Here is a 27,721-nt window from a genome sequence, read left to right as displayed (position 1 = left end):
CCCAGTTACAAAAATCATTTATTTTATTTGCATAGATTATGCCATTTGCTCATAATATTCCCAGGGGGCTGGTTAACCCTCAGAGAGTAACAGAATTTAGTTTTGAACTTCTTAGGTTGTCCACCCCCTACATATCAGGTGAATTACTTAAGATTATTCTCTTATTATTTTGTCTTGCTACAAGATTCCTTTTAAGCTGCGCTGCGTATGTCTTCAGCTGTTGGTTTTGAGAGTATTGCTTGATAGAGACTAATATTGAGAATCACTCATAATATCAAAGTCAGGCACCTCTGCTCAGAGGATGGTTGGTAAAAAGTGCAAATGAAACCTTTCTCGAGTTGGAATATGAAACAGTAAAAAATTGCTTCGTTGACATTTGCTTAGGTTGCAGATACCTTTCTAGGAGTGCATGAATGACTCGGTTTAAAGCAAGATTCATTTGTCTTACAGAGTTAGGGTAGAACTCAAATGCCCACAGGCCACCTTATTTTCTAGCTTTTGGCCCTCAAAACCTGTCTGTGTTATTATCACATATCTCTTGTCTTGCTGAGTGCAACACCTCTTCCAATGCACCCTGCTCCCCAAGAATCTACTCACAGAAGCATTTAAGAGAAATGTAGACTTTTACTGAGTATTTCACTGACCTAGGAGGAGGCAACAGAGCATGCTGTTCAGCAAAGGACTTAAAATTTCCCTTTAGTCTTTTCTGTTCTCCCAAGTCCTTCTCATCCATACCACCCCTGCTGATTTTTTCCCTTCTTTTAGATCTTTTCTAAACTTTAACAAACTTTCCTGAATTTTGACACCTTTCTTTTCTCTCCTCCTTCTTGAGAAACATGCAAATTTTGTTTCATTCTTTTGTGTGGCAGTTAAGAGCCCCTTTTCTTTCTGAGGAATAACCTCAGCAGCTTACACTTTAAGTCCAGTGGAACTTTCAAACAATAAGATGCTGCTTCAGAGATGATGGACAGTTGTAAGGGTTGATGGAGCTAGAGAATCTCCTGGTTATCCAAATCAGGAGATGAGGTTGTCATTGTGCAGAGAAGTTCTTTACGCCATTTCCAAGGTTGTCATTGTCTGTCAACAACTTTGTGGGGCCTTAAAAGCTACCACAGAAATGATTTTCTGAGAGGTGTTTGAAGCAGGGAGCAGGATGAGATCATGTGGGAGATGGCAGCAGCTATGCCCTGACCAAATGATTGCATCTTCTGCCCATTGCACGATGATTTGAGAGTGTGCTGAAGGCATAGCACTTTTCTGACAGGAAACAGAAACTCTCTGTTGTTGAGTTCTTGTCCATCTAACTGGAATGGAGTCAAACCTGATCAGATGGTTTCCCAAATATCCACAAGGCCTCTTCGGTTCTGGGTGGTCAGTTTGGCAGTCCTTTCTTATGCATTTTAGGTCCTACAATTCACACCATTTGGCAGGTGTCCTGAACTTTGTCTCCAAATTCTGACTCTGCTGAGGTGGTGTGCAGCCAGATGCTGCCAGTACCATTGGTTTCACACTGGTGGGGGGCCTTCCCTTTGGTTGGGGGCTTCCAGAACTCTGTCTGGAATCCAGGTCTGTGATGAGACAGGCTGGTCTTCTGAGATGGAGGAGACTTTGGAGAGATTCGAATCCAGCCCCTTCATTTTTCAGACGTGGATCCTGAGTTCCAAGGAGGGGAAAGGAATAGGTCCAGGTCATACAGTGAGTTAGTGGTTGGAACATACATCCGTCCCTTCTGATTCCCTTTGGGGGCTCTGTCCACCACACGACATTGCTTCCTTGCCTTCTCTCTGAAAGACACTTCACTCAAAACTCTCTTTTTAACCCTGGAGCTGTATCTTTCCAAGAGACAGAAGGAGAAGCATACTATGTAATACCCTTTGTGGTTTCAGTCTTGGTCTAGTTTCCTTTTTGCCCAAGTGTTTGGATGGATGAGGTGCTGTATGGTAGAGGCCAGGAGAAAGGGTTCAGTCTGAACTACTGTATAAGAAGATGGATAGTACATTCTCAAGAGGAAAGGTGTTTGTATCCACATACTGGAACTTATCCACCTTGACCGAGATGGTGGTATTGACCTGGAGGTGCTCCAACAGGAACTGAGAGAGGTTCTGGTATATGTTTTTGGTTTGTACTCCAGACTCGCACACTGTCACCAAAGTCTGCCTTTTGACATCTTGGTTGATGAGAAGTTCCAATTTTAGGTCGACAGAATGTTCTGGGCATTCCACCAGAAACTGCAGTTGGCAAATAATGAAGTACCAACCTGGAAACTGGATCACCAGGTTCCCATCATGATATCTGAGTCCATGGACAATGCCATCTTGGTTCCAAGACAACTTGGTTTTGTTTATGTGCTTTGACACTGGAAAGAGAAGGAAAAACAAAATCACAATTATTGGGCAGAATGCAGGTGCAGACCAGAAAATTTGAAGCCTTTATTCAAAATTCCTGTTGGGGTCCAGCCCGGAAACAACCTTTCTCAGAGAGGTGACCTTGGCTAAAACACATAGCGCCAAGAAGGGGAGCAAACACATCAAGAACAGTATGCCATATATGCCAGGTCCCCCGAGACATATGCTGTGCAGATGTTTCTTCCCTGCAGCAATCGTGTCAAGCAGCAAGGATGGACTGGCTTCCGGCAAGTTCCCCCTTCAAGACTCCTTCCTGTCTTCTATATTATCTGCTGTCCCAACTATCCAGAATATCTCCTGTGTTACTCTTTTTTAGGTGCTGCTTAATATTTAAGGCACAGCTACAAAACTGCCCCTCTTCCCTTTTCCAATGCCAAAGTTGAGGGTCTGAACCTCCTATAGAATTGTTTTCCACTTATTACATTACTAGAGGCTCGATGCACAAAATTCATGCAAGAGGCTCAGCCCTCGCAGCCTGGCTACTTCAGCCGGCCCTCGCAGCCCCTTGCAGCCTTGACCAGCCCTTGCAGCCCCAGCTTCATCCAAAAGGTCATCCAGACAGTTGTTGGGATGGTTGTTCTGTTGTTCAGTCTAATTAGCATATTAGCTCTTTATTATATAGGATTCTGTTATCATAATTGCTAGAGGCCCGGTGCATGAAAATTTATGCACTGGAGGAGGGGTCCTTCAGCTGGCCTGTCCCCTTCCACAGTCCGGGAGCCCTCAGGGGCGGGAGGCGACCTGGTGATCAGGGGAAGGTGACACCCCATCATACCGCTGCTGCTGCCACTGCTGGCAGTGCAAGCCTTAGCCGGCCCTGGTTACCTAAGCCACAGGCGGCCCTGGGTGGCTGGGCAGCTGCCATCTGAGGCTTGCCTGTGCCTCAGGCTGGCCCTGGGCAGCTGGGGTGCTGAGGGGACTGGGGGACTCTGGAGGCAAGTGCACAGAGCGGCTGGGCCTGCCTGGGGGCGGGCCCAGCCTTACCACACCCACCTGGGGGTGGGCCCAGCCTTGCCGCGCACCTGCTGCCCCAGCGGGGCTGAGGGGACTGGGCCCTGCCATCCTGTGGCTGTGGGTGCCTCCATCTTTGAGGGAGAGGCAATCAATTAGCATATTTTCTCTTTGTTGACTGTGGGCGTGCCATCTTTGCAACAGCATGAGGGTCAATTAACATATTCCCTCTTTATTAGATAGGATTATCTTTGCCTTTTCAGACTATAACCTCCTGGGCTGTATTCCCCACAAGTTCTGTACTATCATGTTCATTTTTAAAAAAATATATTTTTATTGATTTCAGAGAGGAAGGGAGAGGGAGAGAGAGAAACATCAATGATGAGAGAGAATCATTAATTGGCTGCCCCCACTGGGGACCAAGCCTGCAACCCAGGCATGCGCCCTTGACCAGAATCAAACCTGGGACCCTTTAGTCCATAGGCTGATGCTCAATCCACTGAGCCAAACCAGCCAGGGCTCATGTTCATTTTTTCAATCAATCAATAAATGTTTGATCAATGGGAGGACTACTATTTGGTGGGCATTGCACAAAATACCATAGATAGGACATTTATTTATGTTCAGTTAGTAACCAGTTTAGGCATTAAGATGTCCAGGAGAAACTTAATCTATTCGCTTTCATATTAAGATGTATCCTTTAGCCGTTCATTGTCTAAATTTTTGAATGTCTTCCTCTCTTTGTAAGGGCAGCCAAACATGACTGTGTAGACCCTTTACATGTAGACACTTTAAGGGGCTCTTCCCAGCTGGGCTTGTAGAAAAGCAGAGCATTAGCAGGTCCTCTAAGCCAGGGGTCCTCAAACTTTTTAAACAGGGGGCCAGTTCACTGTCCCTCAGACCGTTGGAGGGCCAGACTATAGTTTAAAAAAAAACTAGTTGGCTGCTAAGCAACAAGCTAAGCCAGTGGTTCTCAACCTGTGGGTCGCCAACCTGTGGGTCGCGACCCCTTTGCGGGTCGAACGACCCTTTCACAGGGGTTGCCTAAGACCATCAGAAAACGCATATATAATTACATATTGTTTTTGTGATTAATCACTATGCTTTAATTATGTTCAATTTGTAACAATGAAAATACATCCTGCATATCAGATATTTACATTACGATTCATAACAGTCGCAAAATTACATTTATGAAGTAGCAACAAAAATAATTTTATGGTTGGGGGTCACCACAACATGAGGAACTGTATTAAAGGGTTGTGGCATTAGCAAGGTTGAGAACCACTGCTCTAAGCCAACATGTTCATGTCAGAAGCCAAGGCTCTCTGAGCCCTAACAAGTGAACATCAGCCCTGATCGGTCAGGGTGCCTTTCAGAGCTGGGAAGCTGGTGTGTTCGTTTTAATTGTCTCTATGTCTTCTTCCCTTTAAACCTCAGTGCAATTCAATCGAAAAGTGCAAACTAATTTAACTGCGGAATTGAATTTCTAAAATGAGCAGAAGGGCTATTTGGAGAATCCTGGATATCTTCTCCAGATCTCATTTTTCCCGGTGTAAATAGCTCTCATTATTTCATTTAGAAGGGGCCTCTTACCTTGCTGCAATATGCAAATAGGCCCTGTGCCGACATGTTCATTAAGCTGTCAATCTGGGGACAGGGCAGTTTTGTGGTTCCCTTGGGAATAACTTGATAGAGGCAGAGCTTAAGAGGCTGCTTCCCTTGTATGAGGAAAAGCACTATGCATGTGGCCTGCAACTTGTAGGTGGCAGAACAGAAGTGGTGGAGTTGGGGCCCAGATGCCTTCAGGGGCCAGGTAGGCAAAGGGAAGGAGAGAATGGGTCTGAGGAAAGATGAGTCTTGTAGTTTTAGAGTAACTCTCTTCTCTTTCCTCCTAAGGAATTTTAATTCAAATGATTAAAAAACAAAAGCTTACAGGCTAAGCAGAATACATCTGCAGGTCACATTTGGCCTTGGGCCTCTACTTATGGCCTCTGGCTTAGAAGTTTCTGGAAGACCACAGGAAGTGGCTCTCGGTGGTTGGGGTTCAGGGGCTTGGTTACTGACCTTGGAGGTAGGCCCATGACTTCTTGAACGGAGCCCTCTGCAGGATACATAAGATGTCCTCTGAGCAGTTTCCTAAAAACAAGAGCACACGTTGACTGTCTTCCTCTGCTCTGGGACCTGGAGACACCAGACCTTTTTCCGTGACCCTTTGATGGAGATGGTTACCATTCAGTTGCTGTCCTTCCTGTAAGAGTGCACCAAACACTGGGCGGGGTACCTGTACGTATTTCAGCTCATGTGATTCTCAGAATAACTCTGCAAGGTTAATTCTGACGCTTAGACACATGGTCAGTGGTACAAGGTCAAGCAGGTTGGTGGAAATGCTGAGATTCACCTCCAAGTCTACATGGTTCCAGAAGCTAGGCTTCCTCCTTGAGGCTGTTTTGCTAGACAGTGGGAATAAACACACCCTTGTGCTTAATTTTGAGAGGGTATAGGATCAAGATAAACACATCCTTGTGCTCAGTTTTAAGAGGATATAGTATAGGATCAAAGTGTTCTAAGCAGGGAGCCTGCTATCATGAGCTCCCTTGGCAGGTGGAAAAAGACAATGTTTATGTCATTATGGTATTTAAGATATAAAAATATTTTAAATATATACATTGGTGATTTTGGCTTAGCTTCTTCTTCTTATAGTAACTCTTTTGTATGCAAAGAACCAAGTTACACATTTCCTGCAGTGCCTCATGAATTCAACTCACTCCGGAGAAATTCCCTTTCGTCTTTGTGCCCCAGCTGTAAAACTGGTAGGTCTATAACCAGACACTGACATCTTTTGGATGATATCACAAATGACTATTCATTCCAGCCATCAGACACCAGGCAGCCAGGAGCCAATTCAATTGAAGCCACCTCAGTCATGAATTTGCTTACTGGTCTCTGAGCAGTACTCAGACTCACAGTCTTCCTCACTGCCCTCTCCTCCCAGGCCCAAGAAAAATCTCTCCTGGTTCTTCACAGCACTGGACTTGGAAAGGTTGAATGTTAAGTGGAGAGTTCCCTCTGCTGTCTGAACAAGTTTGCTGCTAGAGGCCCCTTCAGCAGGAGCAGAGGGTGGGTTCATCCTTGTCTGTCCTCAACCCTTAAAGAGGCTCTGCAGGATCAGGGCCATGCTCCCTGGGTTCTTGTCCCTCATCTTCTGTCCTAATTAATAATAATAGTAGCAATAGTAGTGCTAGTAATGATAATAATAGCTCATATTTGTCTGACCCTTCCCTCTGCCTGCCTATCTTCCTCCATTGGACTGTAAAGAGACTACTGTTCATACATTCCCCACTGCCCAGCCCAGAAGATGCTCCACAAATGTTTGTTGAATTGAATCATCCAGTTCTTCCCTCTTCCTTCTCTCTGTGAAAGTCAGCTAAGTGCTCAAGGCATGAGGGAGGTGAATGGGATGTTTGGCTTGCTTTTTCCCTCAGGGTTGAGACAACACCTGGGTTCATTCTCCCATTAGTCCTGCAGGTTCTGTTAGATTACATGAGAGGATAAGACTGAGGCCAACATATCCCAGCAAGGACAGGCTCTGCTCATAGGCCAGAAGTCCCCCCCAGCATGCCATCTCAGGTGAGCTTCTGTAGGCAGATGACTACAGAAGTACAAGCCTGGGCTTGCCTCTCACACATGTAGCTGCTTTTGTTCTTTCCCCTTTGCTCTTTGCATGTTTGGTGGGTTGACCTCAGTTGTAATTCTGAGAAACCCAAGGATGGAAAAACACACATCTTATTTTGAAACATTTGCATTTCCTGAAGTCAAATGGCATGGCGTATTTTATTTTTTCTTGAACCTTTTAGATGGTTTCAAGAGAAAGGAAAAACATGGGCAGCCCCCCATGACATGGCTAAGGAAAAGGGACCCAGGATGCTGGAGGAGTTTTAAATGGAATGGGTGGGGAGGCTGAACCTGGAGAGGAGCCCAGAGTGGCCTTTGCCACCTGACAAGGAGGCTGTCAGCAGGAAGACGGTGCAGCCTGCTCTGCGGAGCCCACACACTGAGGCTCCAAGTGCACTCAGCTAATGGCCAACGCTGCTCTTATCCTCAGTTCTCAGGCGAGGCGATGGGAGGATCTCATCTGAGGACACACAAACCACACTGGAAGTCGTAGTACTGGCACCTCAAATATCTGACCAGTTGGTGCCAGTCAAAGAGGCATTGGGTGGCTTTTCAGGGTTGTAGGGCTCTTGCCAAGAGCTGGGTGAACTTTATATGTGGCTCATGTCTCCTCATCACCCTGGGACACCATGATCTGACTTTCTTTTTTGGTTATGAAGATGAGGAGTGACTTATGAATAGCTAGTGTTACATATAGTTGGAATCCTGTCATGTCCCTGGAATCTGGGATGCTGGGAGCATAGGGAGCAACACACTCCCTGTTTCATTCATTTCCCAGATGAATGTCATGGCCGGGGGTGGGGGTTAGTTCGAAGAGCTGAAGACTTACATGGGGAAAATGAGAACCTTCTGTAAGTCATGGTTGAGTTGGGGGCCTGGGAGTTCCCCCTCTCTGGGCCCTCATGTCCCTAGCTAGATGAGGAGCAGTGTGGATTTGATGATCTAGAAAGGCCCATCTAGCCTGTTCTAGTAGGCTGTGTAGACTCACTGTATACTGCCAGGCCTATTACGGGGGGAAAGTTAGTCCCAGCCCCAGCTGTCTGCTTTTGTGGGCATGTTGCTTTATCCCAGCTAAGAGACTGTCTTCACATATTCAGATTTCCAGACACATACCGTGGTAGAACAGACCATTTTAGCTCTGGGATAATCAAGGTTACAAAGAGTCTGGTTCCTTTGGATTTGCATGGTTCATAGAAATGGAAATTCCCTGAGAAGTCACTGGGGCCAGGCATGGTAGCCACATAATGTATGTGCTCCTCAACGTTATCCCCACAGCATGCTTGTCCTAGGTCACTCTGTGAGTTAGTGACAGGGGCAGAACCAGAGTCCAGGGCTCCTTACGCTTTATGTGCGGCATTCCATCCTTCAAACAACTCAAGTACTCTGAATTCTTCTGAGGAACAAGGCCTTCCAATTGGAAAGATTTGTAAGCTCTTTTCCCAAGCTTTGGACTCCTCTGGAAGGATCATGAAACTTTCTTAGGCTTTTTTTGAAAGCCCTAAGAGTAATATGTGGCAATGAAACCCTCCTAGCTAGTTGCACAGAAGAGAGGTGTTGCTTAAGGTAGTTGAAAGGATCATGTTCTAGACATCAGAATAGTGATAATCTGAAGACTGGACCCCACCTTGAAATCTTATAAGGTTAGGCCTGAAAGGGCCATTAGATGCCAAGTTAACCATGATCCTAGTCCTATGAGTGGGGAGACTGAACCCAAAGGGGCTGAAAGTGTGGCCAAGACCCCGCAGTAGGTCAGGAGCAGAGCTGGGCTCAGAACACCCCTAGTCTAAGGCTCTGTTCCTATTGTTTGGTCTTCCTATGAAGCAGAGAAGAAGTGGATTTGCAGCCACCATAAACCCTGGATGGAAAACAAGACAGCTAGGAAAACAAATCTCTGGGCTCCCCTTGTGGGAGAATACCAGAAAGTGACTCCAGGCCCTTGTGCCGAACCTTGCCAAGTCATCCAGGGGCAGTCAGGCTAATAGTAAGATGCAACAATGCCCAGGGTGGCAAAACAAGCCACACTAAGCACTGCAGCCAGATGGTATGTATCTGAGTGCCAGGCACCATACAGGTTGATATCAGGATGAGACACAGTGCATCTCAAAACAAGCCCCTGGGTTCTGCTCAAGGCTTTTAGCTGCCACTTCCTCTTACTGACCCTCAGTGACTGCGTCTATAACAGTGGGGATAACAGTCAACCCAAATGTATGGATGTAGTGATGATGCAATGAGATTATGGATGTCCAGTGGGCAATGCAGAATGTGACATAGAGGAGACAGCCAGCAAGTGGTAGTCCCTTCCTCCCAGACTCCTCTTTTCCTAATAATACCACTTAGCAGAGCAATCTGGCTGATGAAATGCTCATTAAAACACAGCTCATGGCATTACCTGATGGATCAGAGTGTCTCAATTACGTATATAAGTGTTTGAGGTCATCTGACACTTCCGGAAAAGTGTGCAGAATCCACCTTCCATCTGTTGAAAATATTTAATCCTCCCAGGAAGGAGAGGGGTTATTCTGATGCCTCTGCACCTACCTTGTCCTGGCTTCTATTCCATCCACCTGGGAGCATAGCCAGGAGAGTCCCAACAGTGACATGTAGGGGAGAGTCTCTCCAGTATCGGTAGGAGTTGGAATCAAAGTTCATCCTCAACTGGCTTTAACTTAACTGCTTTCTTGATGCCCCCAGGCCAACTAGTGATGGAGAAACTCTATGACAGGTGACCTTGGACTTACAAACAGCAGTTTTAGGGACTACCCACGCTGGCATGCTCACTGTTAAACACATAAAAAGTGATCAGTAATACAAACTTGAGGTCAAGGTGCGACTCAGTTGAATCACTTGACGGTTCCTTAGGATGTTGGGGCTTTTCAATGCTGACCTGTTGCAGTATGTAAGATAAACCTATCTGACATTATGGGTATTTTCTTGAAATTCGCTCCTGCTAAATGCAGGTTGAATAGATATTATTGGGGGCATTTAAGAAGCACCTTTAAAGTCTATAAGCTAAAAGGCAAAGTAAATCTGGAGTCTTGCGGTGCGATTGGCTAACCTTTTAAATTCTGTTTGGAAAAAACTTCCTAGCTTAATCTAGATGCAGAAGTGTGACAGCACACTTAGCATGTTAGGCTTGGGATCAGACTGGCTCGGGTTCAAATTATTCCTCTGCCACTTACTAGTCACTCAGCCTCTGAATTTTCCTATAAGTGAGGACAATCATAAAATCCCTTGAAGGGTTTCTGGGAGGACTGAATGAGATAATGCATAACAAGGAGTCTCTATCTGTCACCCAAAGTATATTCAATAATGGTTGGCTCCCATTCCATGGTTCGGGGCTTGCACTGCTGGGCTTTGTAGAAATATAAACCAACACATGTGGTGTCTGGAGGTCTAGGGTGAAATAAGTGATGAAGCAAGTTTGAGGAATAGGCCTGTTTCCCCTTCCTTCCTCTCTCAGTCCCTCCTCCTTTCCCCACCTCTATTTATTTCATTTTTCCTTATAGTTAAAAGATGAGGACTTCCTCTGTATTTAGAGACTTATGATTTGTATGTGCTAAATTCACGTATAATTTTTAATATTTCTCAGGGATCAGAATATTTCTCCCCCCTTTTCCTCCCCTTTCCTCTTATCTCCCTTCCCTCCCTCCCCCCCCCCTCCTCTCCTAGCACCCCCTCTCTCCTCTTGGGGGCAATAGGTGGGTTAGGTATAGATCCCTTAGCACTCTAGATGGCCTCTCCAGCACCCTATCCCACTTTATTCTGAGTGGCCCATTTTCTGTTTTCTTTCTTGTGGAGAGATTCCCGATTCCTGTTAGCTCTGCCTTAAGAACAAGACAGCGAGTGTAAGAGAGGGTTTGCAGTGAGTGTGTTTAATGTAAAAGGAGAAGCAAATAGGCTCTCAGAGGCCTGTGACTGTCTGAAAAGAAATTTCCCCCGAAGCAGAGGTACCCCCTCTTGCTATGAAAAAAGAAGAAGAAAAGCGACAACATCTGGTGGATTGGCCTATCTAGATCCAGCTCAGTCCAGCCAGTAGAATTGGGGTCTCTGCTTGCTAGTTGCAGTCTTTCTAGGAAAGGGGGTTGCTGCTCCTCCACCTGCCTCTTCTGCTGCAGCGCAGGGTCCTGGTGGGGCTGTGACCCTGTGGAGTGCAGTCATGTGACATTGGGGATAGCTGGGGATTGGTGAGGAGCCAGCCTGAGTGGTTTAACTTTATTACCTTTCTATGGGCAGCTTTATTGTTTCTTTGGGCATGGGCTCACTAGGTGCAATTAGAGAGCCAACCTTGCTTGGTCTCTCTGATGCTCACATTTTCTGTTTAGCAAGGACATGGCATGGGGACAAGGGTGGTCTGCCAAGCAAGCCATGCAAAATGTATAAATTAGAACAGTCAAATGGCCAACAAATCTCAAGATATTTTCTTGATTCCTGGAAGTTATGTTCCAAGATATTTGCTTGATTTCTGGAAGTTATGCTCCAAGCAAAGTCCATGCCAGGGTCAGGCCATCTGGCTGGCCCCCATCACTTTTGATATTTTAGAAAGCAGGAAATTCCAGTTCTTGCAAGAGAAAGTAAGTTGCTTCAAGAACTGTATTGTAGGTACGTGTTCCAACATAATGGAGAGCATGATTCATCAGCAACAAAATAGACAGACGCTGGAGCAGGGGCTTAGAGTTGAGGAGGAGATGGGAGGACTCTAGCCACAGAGAACTGGGGCAGGCCGGTGTGTGTGCGTGGGGGGGAAGGGGGACTGGAAGGAAGCAGCCGTGTGTTACTAAGTGTCTGGTGGTACAGCCCTGGTTAAGCAAAAAGACTCCAAGGCAGGCCAGACTGGATTTTGAGGTTTTGTCGCACTCCTTGCTAACTGTGCAATTTTAGGTGAGTCAGTAAACCTCTCTGTGCACCAGTTTCCATACCTACACATAAAGATACTATTTATCCCTGGGGCTTGTTGTGAGGAAAGCGTGATTGAATCACAAAGCCCTCAGCCCAGTGCTTGGCACATCGATGATAATCATTTTTACTCTGCTGGATCCTCATTCATATGAAGTGAAGGGGATAAAAGAAAACTGATTTAAAACTTGTCTACAGAATTCCTCGAGTGCCAGGAAGAACTGTCATTTGGTTGCTGGGATGTTGGGAAGGCCTGGGAGTGAGACCAAAGGGACAAAAATTTTTCTACAAAATAGAGTCAGTGGAATTGGACTTTCTGCAGAGTTTATGAGGGGAAGCATGTGTGTGTGTGTGTTAGGGGTGGAAATGGGGAGAAGGAGGACATAGAAACAGGCAGGAAGGAGATGGAGTCAGTGTGCATGGTGGAGGGCTGAACCCAAGAGGAATGCTGTCCCTGCAGCAATGCCCCGTGGCTGGGACCACAGCGGCCTCCCGGGACAGGGGCACAGTACGCCATGTGTATGGTCCTCTGCATGAACTGCACCGCCCGCCCGCTTTCTCCGCACCCCGAAGCCTCCTGTAAATGTTGCTATACACAAGGCAGGGTGCTGTGCGAACTCGGGAAAGAAGGCAGAGGTGTCTGCAGCCTGTGGTTTGGACAAATAAGCCATATAACATGAGCACACGCAAGGTTCAAAATGTGGAAACGGAAGATCAGAACAAGAGGTGAGGAGAAGTAGCACAAGCCTCGCCCTCCCGGCAGCCCTCCTGGGTTCCTCGCCATATATGGGCTGGAGTTAAGCCATCTTATTGACGATGAAAGAATAGAGTGGACCATGTGTCCAAAGGACACGGGTGACAGAGACGGTTGTACGTGCTGTCCCATGTCTCCCTCTCAGCGGCTCTGTGCGAGATTTATTAACTGTTTTCTGGATGAGAAGAGGAGGGTGTGATGGGAGGTTCTCCCCAGGCTCTTGCTGGCCCACAGTCCTGGCTGAACCCCAGAGCAGTCTACTGAGTCCTAAGCACAACAGAGCAAGTGTGAGGTGTCTGCAGGTGACCAGTGTTTTGGGCGGGAATAGGAAGCTTTTGTCTTGGGACTGAGAACTCCTTTTCCTACACAAAGGGCTTGGTTTTCCATGGTATCCCTGCAGCTAGTTGTCAGGCTGTGCTGTTACTTTAGTGCACAGGCACGGCCCTGCTTCCCAGGCTCTGGGTTGCTGCCCATTTCCTGCTCCTGGGGGACAGTTTCCATCAGCCGGTGGCACAGGGCTCCCGGAGAGTGGCTTCTGCCCTGGTCCGCTCCAGTGACAAACCACATGCTGCCTCTGGAGCACCCCCCAGGAGCTGCTTCCGCTCTGCCTGGAATATCTTGCAATGGCTTTTCCAAGGAGACAAGGTGCTGCGTGTGCCTGTGTAAGGCGGGCTTGCTGGGGGCAGGAGCCCTGGCTGCAGATTGCCTCAAGGGCTTTGTTAGAGTTTTTCTTATAAAAGAAAAACAACAGGATTATCATAAAGTGTCAGAGCTGGAAGGACTTTCCAGTTCATTGAGTATATTCAGTTACAGACGAGGCCCGGGGAGGAAGAAAGATGTGCCCAGAGAAACAGCTGCTGGAGTGAAGGTTGGTTCTGGAGACCAGGTCTTGCTCTCTGGGACTATACTTTCTACCTCTCCTTCCCAGCAGGCCTGCAGTCTGCCCCGTGAAGGGGAGAGTAGGCTTGCATTAAAAGCAGGAGCAAGCTAGGGACCACACACAGTGGGTGATGGGCGCTTATGGCTGAAGCATGTCATGCAGGGAAATGGAGAGGAACCCGGACGACCAGCAGCTCCTTGGACGACCTTAGACAAGTCGCCTTGATTGCATGGGCCTCAGCTCCTCACCTGCAAAATGGGATCCCTAAATCCCCATGTTGCTCGCTCCCAGGAGGGAGGTAAGATCTACCAAGAGAGGTACTGGAAGGCCCTTTGCAAAAGTTCCATAGCCCTAGTGGGGATTTTTATTAGATTTTTATGCTAATGTTACAGAAACATTAAATTGTAAACTGAGACTGGATTAGTTTCTCTTCTGATAATTCAGTGATGGCCAAGATAAGAAGAGATCTGACTGTGATCTAGTTTATGGAGCCCACATTTTGGATTTCATGGATCGATGAAATTACCCCAAGTGAAAATTCAGTGACCCATACAGAGCAGGCAGCTTTTGATTTTGTCTATTGTGACCATTAAAACAAAAAAATAAGTTGGACAAAAAGCAAACCAACTTAACTTCCATCCATATCAGCTTCATCTTATAAAAGAAAGACCATTTTAACATTTTAGAAAAGTATATTCTCTCAAAGCAAAGGAGTGCCCCTTACTTACAAATAATTGGCTCTGAGAAAATGGGTGACCTTGTCTTCCTTTTTCTGATTCCATTCTGGACTGGTGGAAACTATCATAGGGGCAGAACCACTAGTTAAAGCCCCTGTGCTTGGCAGCCTATGATGGGAGCCCTCTCCAGGTGCCGTGCTGTGATGTTGTTGGTGTGAGAGGCTGTGTCCAGACACTGTGTCCTCCTTTGGTCCTAAGGATGCTCTGGTGTCTCTACCTGGGTGCCTATGATAACCCATCTTTTCTCTTTTCCTTTTTTTTCTCTCTGAGCTGTCTGGTTATCCAGCTGTGCTTGTTACCTAGATTCTAAAGATTACAGAACTGAGATGGGTTAATGTTCTTGGGTGATAAGACCACTGGATTAGAGATGAGGACATCTGGATTCTAGGTTTGGCTCCATATGTCCTTGGACACAACACTTCTCCTCCTTTGTGCTATGGAAAGATTATTCAGATGATCTCAATGTTTTCACCTTTGTTGTGAACCTAACTCTGCTTACCAATCCTCTGGAGTAGAGACAAATGCATTTTAGTGACTTCAATGATAGGAAGTGTGGAGGGGTGGGGTGGAGAAGAAGGTCTGTTTTCCCAAGTCCTTAACTGCATTATGCATTTTGGCTGCTACCAGTTATTTAATGATTACTATGTATTTGTCGCCATACCAAGCAATGTATGGATGAGATCTGATTGGCTTCTTGAATACCTTCATAAGGTAGTATTATTATTCCCATTTCATAGATAAGGAACTCAGGCTCCTACGTGGAATGTAGAGCCAAGACTCAAACCCACATTTGCCTGACTCCAGTTTTCAGGCTCTTAACACAACACTGCTTTGTGTTCCTGTCCATGTCTATGCGACAGCCTGTGGGAGACCTGTGGGGATGAGCTTGTGGATCACAGCCTGCTCTGGTGAATCAATTTGCAGCAGCTCCGCCCTAAGCAGCCCACCTCTGCCTCCACCCTCTTTTCTGTTGGGCGCTGCCATGATGTCTCTCGCTGTTGAACAACTATGATGTCATGTGGATGATTCACTACACATTTACTCCTAACCCCAAGGTCTTACCTCCTTTAAGGGGGAATATTCCTGGGGGAGTTGGAATGGAGTCCTAGAAGAGAAGAAAGAAAGAAAGAAAAAAAGAAAATGGTGTGAGGAAGATATTCAATTGAAACAACTCACCTTTTTATTTTCCATTTTGGTTGTCCTCAAATACTGTGCAATTTAGAATTCACCTTCCATCTGACTCTTAAATTTAAAAGATAAATTCACTGACTTAGTTATGATGAACTTGCTCATGCATTTGCTTGACAACATGCCTATCAGAAAAGCAATTCAGTTACTATCCACATTTCACAGGCAAGGAGCCAGGGTTGAGAGAGAAAATGAAAAGTTTATGGCAGCTCAGGGACCAGTATCTGCATCTCAACCCCCAGTCTAGTGCTTTTTTTTCCACCTCCACATGTGTTATTCCCCGCCCCCCCTTCAGTCAACATAAGAACAATCAAATATAAATACATGTGGGTTTTTCCATCTTTGTTTCATCAAACAGTAAAAATAGGTTGTAAACATACCTGGGAAGGTACATTTATATCCCTCCTGTGGTTGGCAATTCTGAATTAATTGAATATTTATGTGCCAAACATCATGAGGATAATGAAATAATTAAATTGAGTCCCTGTCCTCTGGATTTATTACCAGCTTAAAATTGGATAGGTTATCCAAATATTTTTAAACATATAACATAAATAAATGCAGATATCTTATATATTTATATATTCACTGTATATTTCATATTTTTTATTCTATAATAAACATGAATATATACATCAATCTTGACACAGATAAGTAAGAGTTTGATAGAAAGAGATTGTCTTCTGGAGGGGCCTCCTGGGCTGGGGGGTTGCAGTGGATGAAAGGGAGGTCTTTTTGAGGTGCACTGAGCAAGTAGGCAATAGAGCAGTTGGGCACAGTTCTTCACCCCAACTAACTCTACAGAGACTAACTTCCGCACACCTGGTCTCCCTCCCCCTACTTCCCACCTCAGCCATGGAGACACCCTTCAGGTGTCCTGCCAAGGAGGAATGAAATGTCTTACTCATCTTTTGACCTGTCCAGGTTGGGAATCTCCTATGGTTCATTGGATTACAATATTAAGACCTAGAGACCTTATAATGCATAGATGAAAACACCTTCCCAATCTATCAGAGCAAGAAGTTAGCAGTTGCCCATATCTTCTTTTCTTAGCGTTTAGTACAAACACCTGGGACCATCTGGAGTTCCCTTTTATTCTATCACTAGAGGCCTGCTGCATGAAATTCATGCACTTGGGCTGGGGGGGGGGGTGTCCTTCAGCCCAGCCTGTGCCCTCTTGCAGTCCAGGACCCCTTGGGGGATGTCCACCTGCTGGCTTAGGCCCGCTAAGCCAGCAGGCGGACATCCCTCTCGTAGTTCTGGACCCCTTGCTCCTTACTGCCAGCCTTCTCACTGCTCCTCACTGCTCCTAACTGCTCGGCTTGCTGCTCCTTAGTGCTGCTGCAGAGGTGGGAGAGGCTCCCGCCACTGCTGCTGCGCTCATCAGCGGTGAGCCCGGCTTCTGGCTGAGCGGTACTCCCCCTGTGGGAGTGCACTGATCACCAGGGGCCAGCTCCTGCATTGAGCGTCTGCCCCCTGGTGATCAGTGCATGTCATAGCGACCGGTCGTTCTGCCATTTGGTCAATTTGCTTATTAGGCTTTTATTATATTGGATTTCCCCAGGGGCTCTGGCCTTTGCCTTCCAGGTAAGTGGATTTCTTCTCCAGTCCAAGTGGGTTGTAATGAGTTTAGAAGTCTCCTGAAGGCAAAGCCCTAGCATAGCACTAATCTGGAGATGGTGGAAGTCAGTCTAAACTTTTGGGCGTCAGCTTTTCAGGGGAAAGAAAGTGAACTTGATTTGGAAGGTCCTTCCCTCTTTGCACTAATAGTCTATGATTTTATTGTTTTAGTTGAAAGCTCTTAACTTAAATAACAATGCTGTTCATTGTGGTTTCTCAGTTATGCCTGCAATTCATAGGAAATCCTGACATCATAAAATTCCCCCCTGTGTTGCCTCTGTGAGACAATAAACAGCATTTCAAAATGTAATCAGCACCTCATTTACTGTTGAGCATGACCATTGCTTAGTGTGATGTTCAAATGTACAAAGAAAATCATCTATGTTTGGGTGCGGTACTAAGATCATTGACCTGGTTGGCTGCCCAGGAAAGTATGCAGGTACCATGAGAGAATGCCACCACAGGAAAAACAAAAACAAAAACGTGGAGCCATCCCAGGGCCACGGGCAGGTGGGAACTACCAGAGAATCATACATCCGGCACATATTAAATGAGCAGCTGGTGTAGGCCAGGCACCAAGTTAGTGCTGGAAAAACATCCTGTGGGTTTTATGGCTTAGCTATTAAAGTAGTTATTTAAAATACACAAATAAATATATAATAAGAATTTCAGGTTGCAGCAAGAACCAAAAAGGAAAAGAGTCTGAATATTTCAAGATTGTGTACTAGTTCCCTCTTAACCAAGGGGGATACACCCTAAGACTCTCCGTGGATGCCTGAAACCATGGAAAATCCTGAAACCTGTAGATGCTGTGGTTTTTCTGTATATACATAGCTTTTCACTTAAATGATATCCAAATTGCCTGCATCACTACCACTACCGATGGCTTTGGAGCCATTGTGACGTAAATGAGGGTGATGTGAGCACAAACACAGCAATATGATAGGGCAACAGTGGGCCTGACCACTCAGATGGCCACGCAAGACTAGTGGGTGGGGAGTACACACAACATGGGGGCACTGGACAAAGGAATGATTCACATCCTCTGGACTGGACGAAGGTGGGTGGAGTGGGACGTGTTGAGATTTTATCACACCACTCAGAAGTGTTTATTTCTGGAATTTTCCATTTAATATGTTCAGATCAAAGTTGACCACGGACAACTGAAACCACAGTTAAGGGTGGGGTGGGGAGGGGACTGCTGTACCTCCTAGGCATTTGTTAAAATGCAAATCCTGACTTGGCAGGTTTGGGCAGAGCCTGGGAGTCCATTTCTGACAAGCTCCCAGGTGCTGCTGCTGCTGCTGCTGCTGGCCCACAGAACACACTTTAGATAGTACGATTGTAAGAGGCAATATCTAGGAGGAGGACCTCATTCATAGGAGGTAGAGGAGGCCTCTGTCTGTCACTTGAGGGCTTTCTGGTTTCCTAACTTCAGACAGGAGAGGTCAGAAACAAAGCATCTTTGTACAAGAAAGAGTCCTGTGGCTTAAACCTTGGGTGCCCAGGGCATCCAAGACAGGAGTGTGGCTATTCCTGTTTTGAAGAGCTCTTGGGACAAAGTCTCCTACTTCTCCTGGCTGCCCATGGTAGGCAAGATCAGAGAATCAGAGCCAGAGGGGAGCCTAGACATCTCTCAGTCCATCAAACTATTTTTACAGAAGAGGAAACTGAGGGACTCGTGAGTCAGCTAGTGGCAGATCTGAACCAAAGTTCTCTGGTGCTCTTTCCACTTCCCCAGAACAGTGGCTATCCTCAGAGGCCAATAATAGGAAAGCTCATTCTTGCCCCCTCTCCCCTCCCATTTGGAGATAGAAACGCAAGGTACAAAGGGATGATGGCTTTTAAAATTTGCTGAGGACTGTATGTGCCCTGGGTACTATGCTAAGGGCTGTCCGTTAGTTTCTCTTTGGCAGGTGCCTCTCATCCTAGAATTCTCTCCCATGTCTTGCCTGGGGATCTGGATCCTGGCTGGGGAAATGTGAACCATCTTGCTCAGTGATTTGGCTTTGAGGGGGAAAGTATGTAGGCTAGACACAGGCCCAAGCCAATGGACCCTCAGGTTGTCATTCTCAGCTTCACTGAGTAGCTCAGGAAACTTCATCTCCATGGTTACCAACCAGCTACACTTCCTTCAGTGTACCTCTTTCAGCTTAGACTCTGGGTGTCTGATGGGTGCCTCCAACATTTCTGTGCATGGAGGGAGGAACTGTCACTTTTAACCTGCTCATCCAGGTGAAATGACCCAATCCCAATCATCTTGCCTACCGAGGACTCTGTTTCCTCATTTCCTTTAATCACTGTGATTACAGGGCTAATTATCCTTCCCTCCACTGAGTTGTTGCAGGCATGATAAAATGTTATATATAAAGTGTTAGTGAATGCTTGAAAATTGTACCTGTTTTGGCTACTGTCTTGATCCTAATGCTGTGCAGGGGAATCAGCTCCCAAATTTGCTTTTGACAGAAGATGCTCTCTTTGATTGAAAATGGCCAAAGGGGACTCCACATCCCCTTCTTTGCTGGCCTCACGTTGTCTTGTAAGGTGGGTCACAGAGATCTTTGCCAGAAATGCCTCTTATTTTCAAGTTAACATGACAAAGCACTTAATCCTCTGAGGTTAAATGCCTTATTTTATTTGGCTTTTACTCCAAGAGTTAGTGACTAAACAAGACTTAGAGAAGTGACTTAATGATTACAGAAGGCCCCACAGATAGTAAATAGTGGGGAGAGGATTCAGACTCAGGTATGTTGAGTTGGATGGCATACCACAGTGCCTTTCTTAGGGTAGGGCAGGATTAAGCTGAGGCAGAAAATTCTCCTGGGACATTATGAGAAAGTGGATGGAGGTCATAGAAAATTCCCAGGAGAAAGAAGATTTGTATTAGCAGTCTGTCTTGATATGGTTAGTGAAAGTGGAAATTGGAATAGAGTGGCTCCAAGCAATGATTCTCCCAGTGGGGGTCTTGTTCAAATGCTGGTTCTGGTTCAGTAGGTCTGAGATGAGTCTTTAAGCTATGCATTCCTAATGGGCTCCCAGTGATGCCAGTCTGCTAAGCCATGGACCATACTTTGAAGAACCAGGGCTTAAAGTCATCACTCAACAGGCAGTTAGGACAACTGAGGTCTTCCTTTTCCAAGGAATGGGGAATGGCTATAGGAGGCTGAGTGTGGGTTGAGGAAAACTTCTTCCTGGACTGCCGATGGGGATGGAATCCTATCCTCTCCCCTTCCTCCATCAATGCTTCTTGCCACTTGGGTCTACTTCCTGCTGCTCCCCTGTGCAGCCTAACTGACCACAGTTCTGGCTCTCCATTACTCTCCTCACACCTGGGCTTGCCTTCCTCTAGAATGCACCTCTGCTCACTCTTTGCCTCACCTGGAATGCTTTGTCCCAACTCCACCTGCCCCATGTTTCCAATGGAGAGCTCTTCTCCATCGGAGGATGCCGGCTAATAAATGTGGAAGTAGTGATAGAATCAGGCAATCATTAACCTTCTACCGCCAGAGCATCACCCCATAGATTACTCATTAGTAAGAAAGAAAGAAAGAATTTTACAGAAGAGACTAACTTAATCAAGTGACTAACCATCATTGCCACTCATGGGACAACCTGACATATGTCTCTAGCCGTACTACAATAAGAAGTATATAAAACATTTCCTGTGCACTATAACTGCCAAAATGTTTCCTCTCATATAATGACAAGTAAACACTAAGACAAATCCAAAAGGTGAGTTATTCTACAACGAAACTAGCTAGGACCCTCCGAAAAAGTCAGTGTCATGGAAACAAAGAACAAAGGGCAGAGAAGATGATTGGATCATCGCTTCTCAGGCTTGAATGTGCATAGATCCCTGGGGACCTTGTTAAAACGAAAATTTCAATCCAGTAGGTCTAGAATGGGGCCTGGGATTCTGCATTTCTAATCAGCTTCCAGGACCACCCTTGAAATAGCAACGTTCTAGATTAATAGGAATAACCAAATGCAGTGTGCAACCTGAGAGTGGATTCTGGATCTCCAAACCAAACAGGGCACAGTGCCTGTAGAAGATGTCTTTGGACAAGTGGGGAAATTAAAGTATGGGCTGCATATCATTATTAAGTGATATTACTGAATTAACATTAACTCTCTCGGCTATGAGAATGTCTTTGCAGTAAGTAGGAGATGGGCTGAAATCCATGTAGGCAAAAGGTCACACTGTTTGCAACTTTGTATATAGCTTATATGAGTATTTACTATTCTAGTTTACTGAAGGTTGAACATTTTCAAAATAAAACTCTGGGCATAAGACATGATCCTTCTAACCTTGAAGGAAACTCAGCTTGCATTCCAGCTCTTCTGTAAACCCCTCCCTCACTGCAAAGATGTTCCTAAGCAGAAACTGCCTTCCTTTCCTGTGGTCTATGGCATTGTGTGCCATTCTGCCCAAAACTAGAGAATTCCCAGAAAACAGAAGTCCTGCCCTGTCCACTCGGTCCTCCCATCACGGCCCATTGGACCAAGCATAGGGCTTGACCCTGAGAAGAGAGTAACTTGGGTAGAGGGAAGCATCACAGGGCATTTCAACACACCTCTTTATTTTAAACTTAGAAGTAAACTAGAAAAACCAGACCACCGCCCCACTCACTACCCTTAAACAGGCACTGCTCCACTCTTGGCAAGGATACACTGTTTTAAAAAGGAATTTTCTTTGCTTATAAAGAGAAGGGAGGCAGCTGCTTTCTTTTCTTTCTACAAAGGGCCTCCTTTCAAACCTAGTGATCCTGAGCCTCTTGCTTTGCTCTAACCTTGTTGAATGTAATTGGATCTCTCAGGGGGCCGGATAAGCCCAGCCTCAGGTTTGCAACAGAGATGGTCCTTTCTAGAGTCAACCTGGCATGCAGCCTACCTCCTTCTCTAACTAACCCTTTGTCTCTGGAGGAGACAAGAGAAATTTTACTGTTTTTGCTTTGCTGTATAAACTGTGTGGAATTTCATCCTGACATACCTGTGTGTACTCTGTTGTGCTCACTCAATAATAAATTACTTTTCTTTCTTTGTTTGAGGGGAAGAGATGTCTCTTTGTTGGTAGTACTATTACTTCCTCAAGAGTATCCTGGTACAATCTCGTTGGAAGCTGATTGACAATATTTACTGAAGTGAGAAATACACATTCTAGTCCCACAGCTAGGAATTTATCCCACAGATATACTTGTAGACATACATAGCGAGCACAATTTTAGACACAGACGAATTATAATGCAGTTATTCAATATAATACGTGGATTTCCATGTATTGGCATGGTTGACTCCCCAAGATATACTGCCAGTCAGTAAAGTAAGATGAAAATGTATGAGTTTACTATATTTATATGTGTGTACTATATATTTGTAGATACACAGATTTCGGGGAGGACAAGAAAGTATCTGTTAATGGTGGTTATCTCAGGAAAGGGGGATTGGTGGTTGGGTGGGAAGGGTGTAAGAGACTGTTACTTTTTTTTCTCCCTTTTTCCTTATTTCCTGTTTATTTCTGTTAAGTAATTTAAATATAATATTTTATAGTAAGTATACTGGTTTAAATGTAAATAAAACAAAGTACAACCACTCAGACACAGAGGCATTATTAGACTACTGTTCCATAAGCAACATGAAAGCAGGACTTCTGTTGGCTATTTCAAGGCTGTATATATCCCCATTTCTCAGAACAGTGTCTGCACACAGTAGATGCTCAATAAAAATTTGTGATTGAAACCCAAGTGCCTTCTTTGTCTCACCCAAGGAGTTTGACCTTGGAGTTACTTGATCTTCAGGACAAACCTCAAGGCAATCTTTGTTGATTTTCCTACATGACTTACATCTTCTCTTCTCCATCCCTTTGCTCATGTTGTTCTGTTGACCAGGAGGGCCCTTTTTTTTGATCCCCCTTCTTCACCTGTTTGAAGTTATACACATCTTTCAAGCCAACCCAAATCTTCAATCTCCAGTGGAGTTTTTGTTAAACTTTGCTGTTCTGTCTCCTTAACTTGGGGTCTTATGGTAGCCCTAGGTGCCTCCTTTCCATCACTTAAAATAGATTATGACTTACTTTAATTTTGTCTGTACATGTGCCTTTTTATGTACAACTGTCACTTCTTATGCCAGTAAAACCTTTCTCATGGTTCTCTACCCCTGCCCCCATCCATCCTCACAGAGTGCTATGTGGCCATGAACCTATTTCGTTTTCAATAATTGGGATGTGAGTTTACGTTCCTTGGGTATCTCCCATTGATTTTTTTTAAAAGCAGAAGTCCTTTTAGAGTCTCTTTATTTGTCTAAGTTACACCTACCCTAAAGTCCGCCTGAATTCCCTCTTCCTGAAGAAGCCTTCCCTGAATGCTTGAGCTCATGGAGGTAACCCTTCTCATCTCTTATAACAGTTAATATCTAAACAAGTTATTAGAAACAATAATGTGTAAAACACTTAATACTTAGCACTGCTTTTAAGTGAGTAACTGATACTTCTCAGGCTAAGAAATCATAGCATACCAAACCACACAGTCAGATTGTGAAAGGAATCTTTTCACATCCAAACATGAGGGCTAAGTCAAAGAAATGGATGCACAAGATAATAAAGCTCCCCAGAGAAGACTGAGAACAAAGTTTCTTAGTGCTTCTATTGCTGTCTGTATTGGAAAAGGGAATGTTTTCTCATTAAACAAGCAAGCAGCTTGACTCTACCACTTTCTCAAGATGACTTAGTTCAAGCTCTGTCCCCTTTCTGTTCCTCATTTTCCATGTTTACAAAAATGAGGCAGAAAGATCCATGCCAGTTCCTTTATGAAAAGAATCAATTCAGCTAAAACTGGGATTTAATAAGAACCATTCTGGAGTTCTCTGGCTTTATATGTCACCATCACCATCCCACTGCAATCATCTCTTCTCTCTCTCTCTCTCTCTCTCTCTCTCTCTCTCTCTCAGAAGTTCTAGATGCAAACTTTAAATACCTTAAAGGCCACTTCAATTTCTTTTCTTTGGCCATTGCTATAAAATGATACACCTGTGTTTACATCAAATTAGAATTACAGAAAATTATACAGCCTCTACCAAAAAAAGAGTGCCCTAGAATGTTTTCAGAGTATTAGTTTTAGTAGATGTAGATAAGGCCATTAAATGACGAGTTTCATAAACTCTACCAACAAAATCAAATAGAGCAATTCTGTTGTTGTTTTTTTTCACTTTTATGGAGATATGAGACTCAAAGCGTCATGTAAATTTCAAAGCTTGAGGACACTTGAGAAAAGATACCAAAGCCTTTTAAAGCCCAATTCTTTTTAGTAATCCACGAGTTACAGAGCCTTCAGCCTAAGGGAGTGGGAGGGAAACCAGGGCCAATTCTGCAGGGCTGTAATGTCACCACAAGTAGGAACTATGAAGGAACAAACAGAAATGTTCTCACTCTGGCAGGGTGGGGAGAGGGTACAGTTCTTAAGCTATCGAAATTAACAAAACCTTTACTCCAGAATTCAACAACATGTACTTCCAGACACTGCTCTTTATAATACCTACGGGTGGATTCTCTGTAAACTCCAATTTCTTAAAATATGAGAAGGCTTCCTCCTTCATCGCTTCTGTTTTTGCACCAAAGCTCACACTTTACTTCAAACAAAGCCTCCTGAGAGGTGTGACTCTGCCATGTGCACCCGTCATGGCTTGTAGCTTCAGCATTCGGAGCAGTCTCGGAGGGAACAGGCGTTAAAAACATTTCTGTGATCCATCTCTGGGCTCTGTTTCTTGTGACCCTCAGCTCTTCAAAGCACTGACTTGCGAGGGAGCTTTCAATTTGTCTTGTGGGTTTTAATGCTGAAATGCTCAAAGCTCTAAGCGGCCCTGGTCTTCCCTTTTGCCCCCTTCCCTTTCAGACCTTGGTCTTGGACACTTAGCTTCTTGTTTAAAAAAAGAGAAAAAAGCCCTTGGCAATGGACGGGGTCACAGGAATCTCAGGAATATCTGATCTGAGAATACAGACCCTGGGAATCTGGTCTGAAGACTTTGAAAACGTGAGAAGTTGTGCAAATAATGTTACCCGGTTTCCTTATTGCCTCCTTCCTTGCTCAGAGTCCCTGGCTCTACATGATTTAAACCTTCATTTCTCAGAGCTGAGAGCTCTCCTCCCTCTGTTGGCTCAGGGAGTCTGGAAAGTTTTGAGATAGCTCAACAAACCTTTCTTTCCAAAAGCCAAAATATTTCAGAGAGTTAAGTTCCCGTTTCTCTACTCCCTTTCTCCACATGATCTATGCATTTTTTATTTTCAAACCTCGCCGCTAATTTACTAGCTGATTCCCAAGGCTCTCTCTGGGGAAAACTGAACGTAAATCAGAAAGGAAAGGCGAGGAGGAGAAGTCCACTTACCGACTTCTGAACCACCAGCACCATGATGGTCGCCACAGCGAAGACGAGACACACAGCCAGCGTGGCCGTGGTGAAGTAGAAGTAACTGCGGCTCGTGGTCCCCCAGTGGCTGGCGACGGAGCCTGCTGGCTCGTGCATGGCTGTGTCTTGAGAAGGGGCCACTCGGTGGAGTGCTCGCTGCAGCCCAGGGCCCATTCTTATATAGTCTTCCCCACATCACACCTTATCGCTCCACATCTGCTCCGGTTCTGGGCCCATCTCGGTTCCAAGAAGGATTCTCCCCTGCATCCTGGATCATGTGACTTGGAAAAAAACCTTCACCAGCTGCCTCACAAAGAAACTCTTCTCTGGGGGCGTGAGGCGCAAGGCAGCAGCACGAGTGGGGGAGAGGCTCATTTTTCATCGCCAGGGATTAGGTTTAGCGCAGACTGCAGCGACTCAGGAGGTGGCTGATGTCAGAGGGCGAGTAGGAAAATGACGGTTTCCCTATTCTGGTGTGTGTGTGTGTGTGTGTGTGTGTGTGTGTGTGTGTGTGTGTATAGTCACTTCTGTTTCGTTTAGACTTAGCCGCAAAGTGCCTTCCTGCTTGAGAAGCTGCACACTCTCTTCAGGGAGGCCTGCGGGTCAGAAGACCTGTCAGAAATGCCTCTCTCGGGGGCCTTGTGGGTGGGGGGCGGGGGGGGGTGGAGCTGGATTCCTTGGGTTCAGCTGGACAATATCCCTCCTGCTGAAAAGTGGAGATGCTACTGGATATCCAGGAAGGAAGAGTCCATTGATGTAGAGATTGATCCAAAGAAAGACTTGTGGCAGTATGAAATGTGGGGCAGGTGCAAAGGGACTGTGAGCAGGAAATCTGAAAACACTGATCTTTGGAATAAAACTTTCTGCCGAGTGTATTGGGATCTGTTGAAGTTGCAAACAAACTTGGGCTTGTCATAAAACGCACAAAAAGAGGAAGGGATGGGCCGTGAAGGAGAGGGTGGGGAAGTGATCTTGTGCCAAATGTGGGGGTATGTGCCCGTGCTGCATTCGAGTGTGGTGCATGCTTTGTGCATTGTGGTGTGTGGTGCATGTTGTGTGCATATGTATGTGTGGTGTACTGTGTGTGGTGTCTGTGTATGTGACTATTACACTTGAATTTTTATTGTCTGGGGCACAGTGCTAGGAACTTTATACATGGCCTCACTCCACCCTTCACCTCCACAGTCTGAGGCAGGTGATACTTCTTTTTTCCAGATGGAAAAATTGAGAGTCAGAGAGAATGAAAACTGTTTCAAGCAAAGTTGCTAATGTTGATCAATGAGGTAAGGGGTGCATAGCCATACCTGGCTAGCCCCCAAGCCCATGCTAAACCATTCAACCATCTCTGCACTTGAAGGCTGGAAGCCTGAGGTTGAGCTCAGCCCTGCTCGTTACTGGCCTTGGGTCCTTGTACAGATCCTTATGGCCCTCCCTTTGACAGCCACTGAGAAGATGAAATGGGATGGTGGTGTAACAACGCTTTGTGAGTGGGAATAAACTTGGCTGTGGTGTTGTACCATTCCGGTTAAGCATCTGAAGTGGTCCCCTGGGCCTGGTCTGGAATTTAGATGGGTTCAGTGAGTAGAGTCTCTGGGGGACAGAGCTGCTTACTAATGCTCTCCATGTCAAAACACCATTGAAAATGTGAGCCACTGCTGAGCCCGTGCCTCTGGATACAGCTCTTTGAAAACTTCCTTTGGAAGTACCGAGTTCTTTGCAGCACCCCTCCCCTTTCTGCTCTCTGTTTGGCTGCAGTGTATCTCTGAGTGCCAGCAGAAACCCCAGATCCGCCCAAGGAAATATGGCCTGAGCCAAGCTTGGATTATTACCACTGTGGCCTCTGCGGGGATCCCAGGCTGCTGAGCATCACCCAGTTAGTCAGACTCTAGGACAGGGGTGGGCAACCTTTTTGTGAGTGCGTGCCAAAACCAGCAAAATCTCTGACTCAAAATTCTTCTGTGTGCCAACCCTAATTTTTTGAGAACATGTTACGCCTACTTGATATCTCTTAAGGTGTATGTATGTAAAGAACCTTGAAGAAATAATAAAATTCATTCGAGCGATAAGAACCTGTACAGTATATGATGATGAAAAATACATTTATTTTTTAATGTATACATGTACACTGATAGTCCGACAGAAAACTTTATGACTCCGTTTGATATTATCAGTGGGACTTTTGCTGCTGCATCACTGATGACAGAGATTTTACATCAGGTCTATA

General features: G+C 45.4%; 1 protein-coding gene across 1 annotated transcript; it reads right to left on the bottom strand.

Moving 5' to 3' along the window:
• On the bottom strand, positions 1–25,799 carry TNFSF8 (TNF superfamily member 8). Its single transcript, XM_081103997.1, has 4 exons — positions 25,477–25,799; positions 15,358–15,400; positions 5,424–5,495; positions 1–2,356 (listed from the first exon to the last, which is right to left on the bottom strand). The coding sequence occupies exons 1-4, from the start codon at positions 25,669–25,671 to the stop codon at positions 1,962–1,964; spliced, it is 705 nt and encodes a 234-aa protein (XP_080960123.1). The 5' UTR covers positions 25,672–25,799; the 3' UTR covers positions 1–1,961.
• Positions 25,800–27,721: the final 1,922 nt, after the last annotated feature.

Source organism: Myotis nattereri (assembly GCF_964212035.1).
Source record: "Myotis nattereri genome assembly, chromosome: 12".
NCBI lineage: Eukaryota > Metazoa > Chordata > Mammalia > Chiroptera > Vespertilionidae > Myotis > Myotis nattereri.
This window is presented reverse-complemented; position numbering and strand designations above follow the sequence as displayed.

Coding starts and splice junctions, on each gene's coding strand:
- TNFSF8 (XM_081103997.1), bottom strand. CDS start 25,671: ATGGGCCCTGGGCTGCAGCGAGCACTCCACCGAGTGGCCCCTTCTCAA. Junction 15,401..25,476: donor TGCTGGTGGTTCAGAAGTCG/GTAAGTGGACTT, acceptor CTTCTCTTCTAG/GACTCCATTCCAACTCCCCC. Junction 5,496..15,357: donor AATATTCCCCCTTAAAGGAG/GTAAGACCTTGG, acceptor TCTTGTTTTTAG/GAAACTGCTCAGAGGACATC.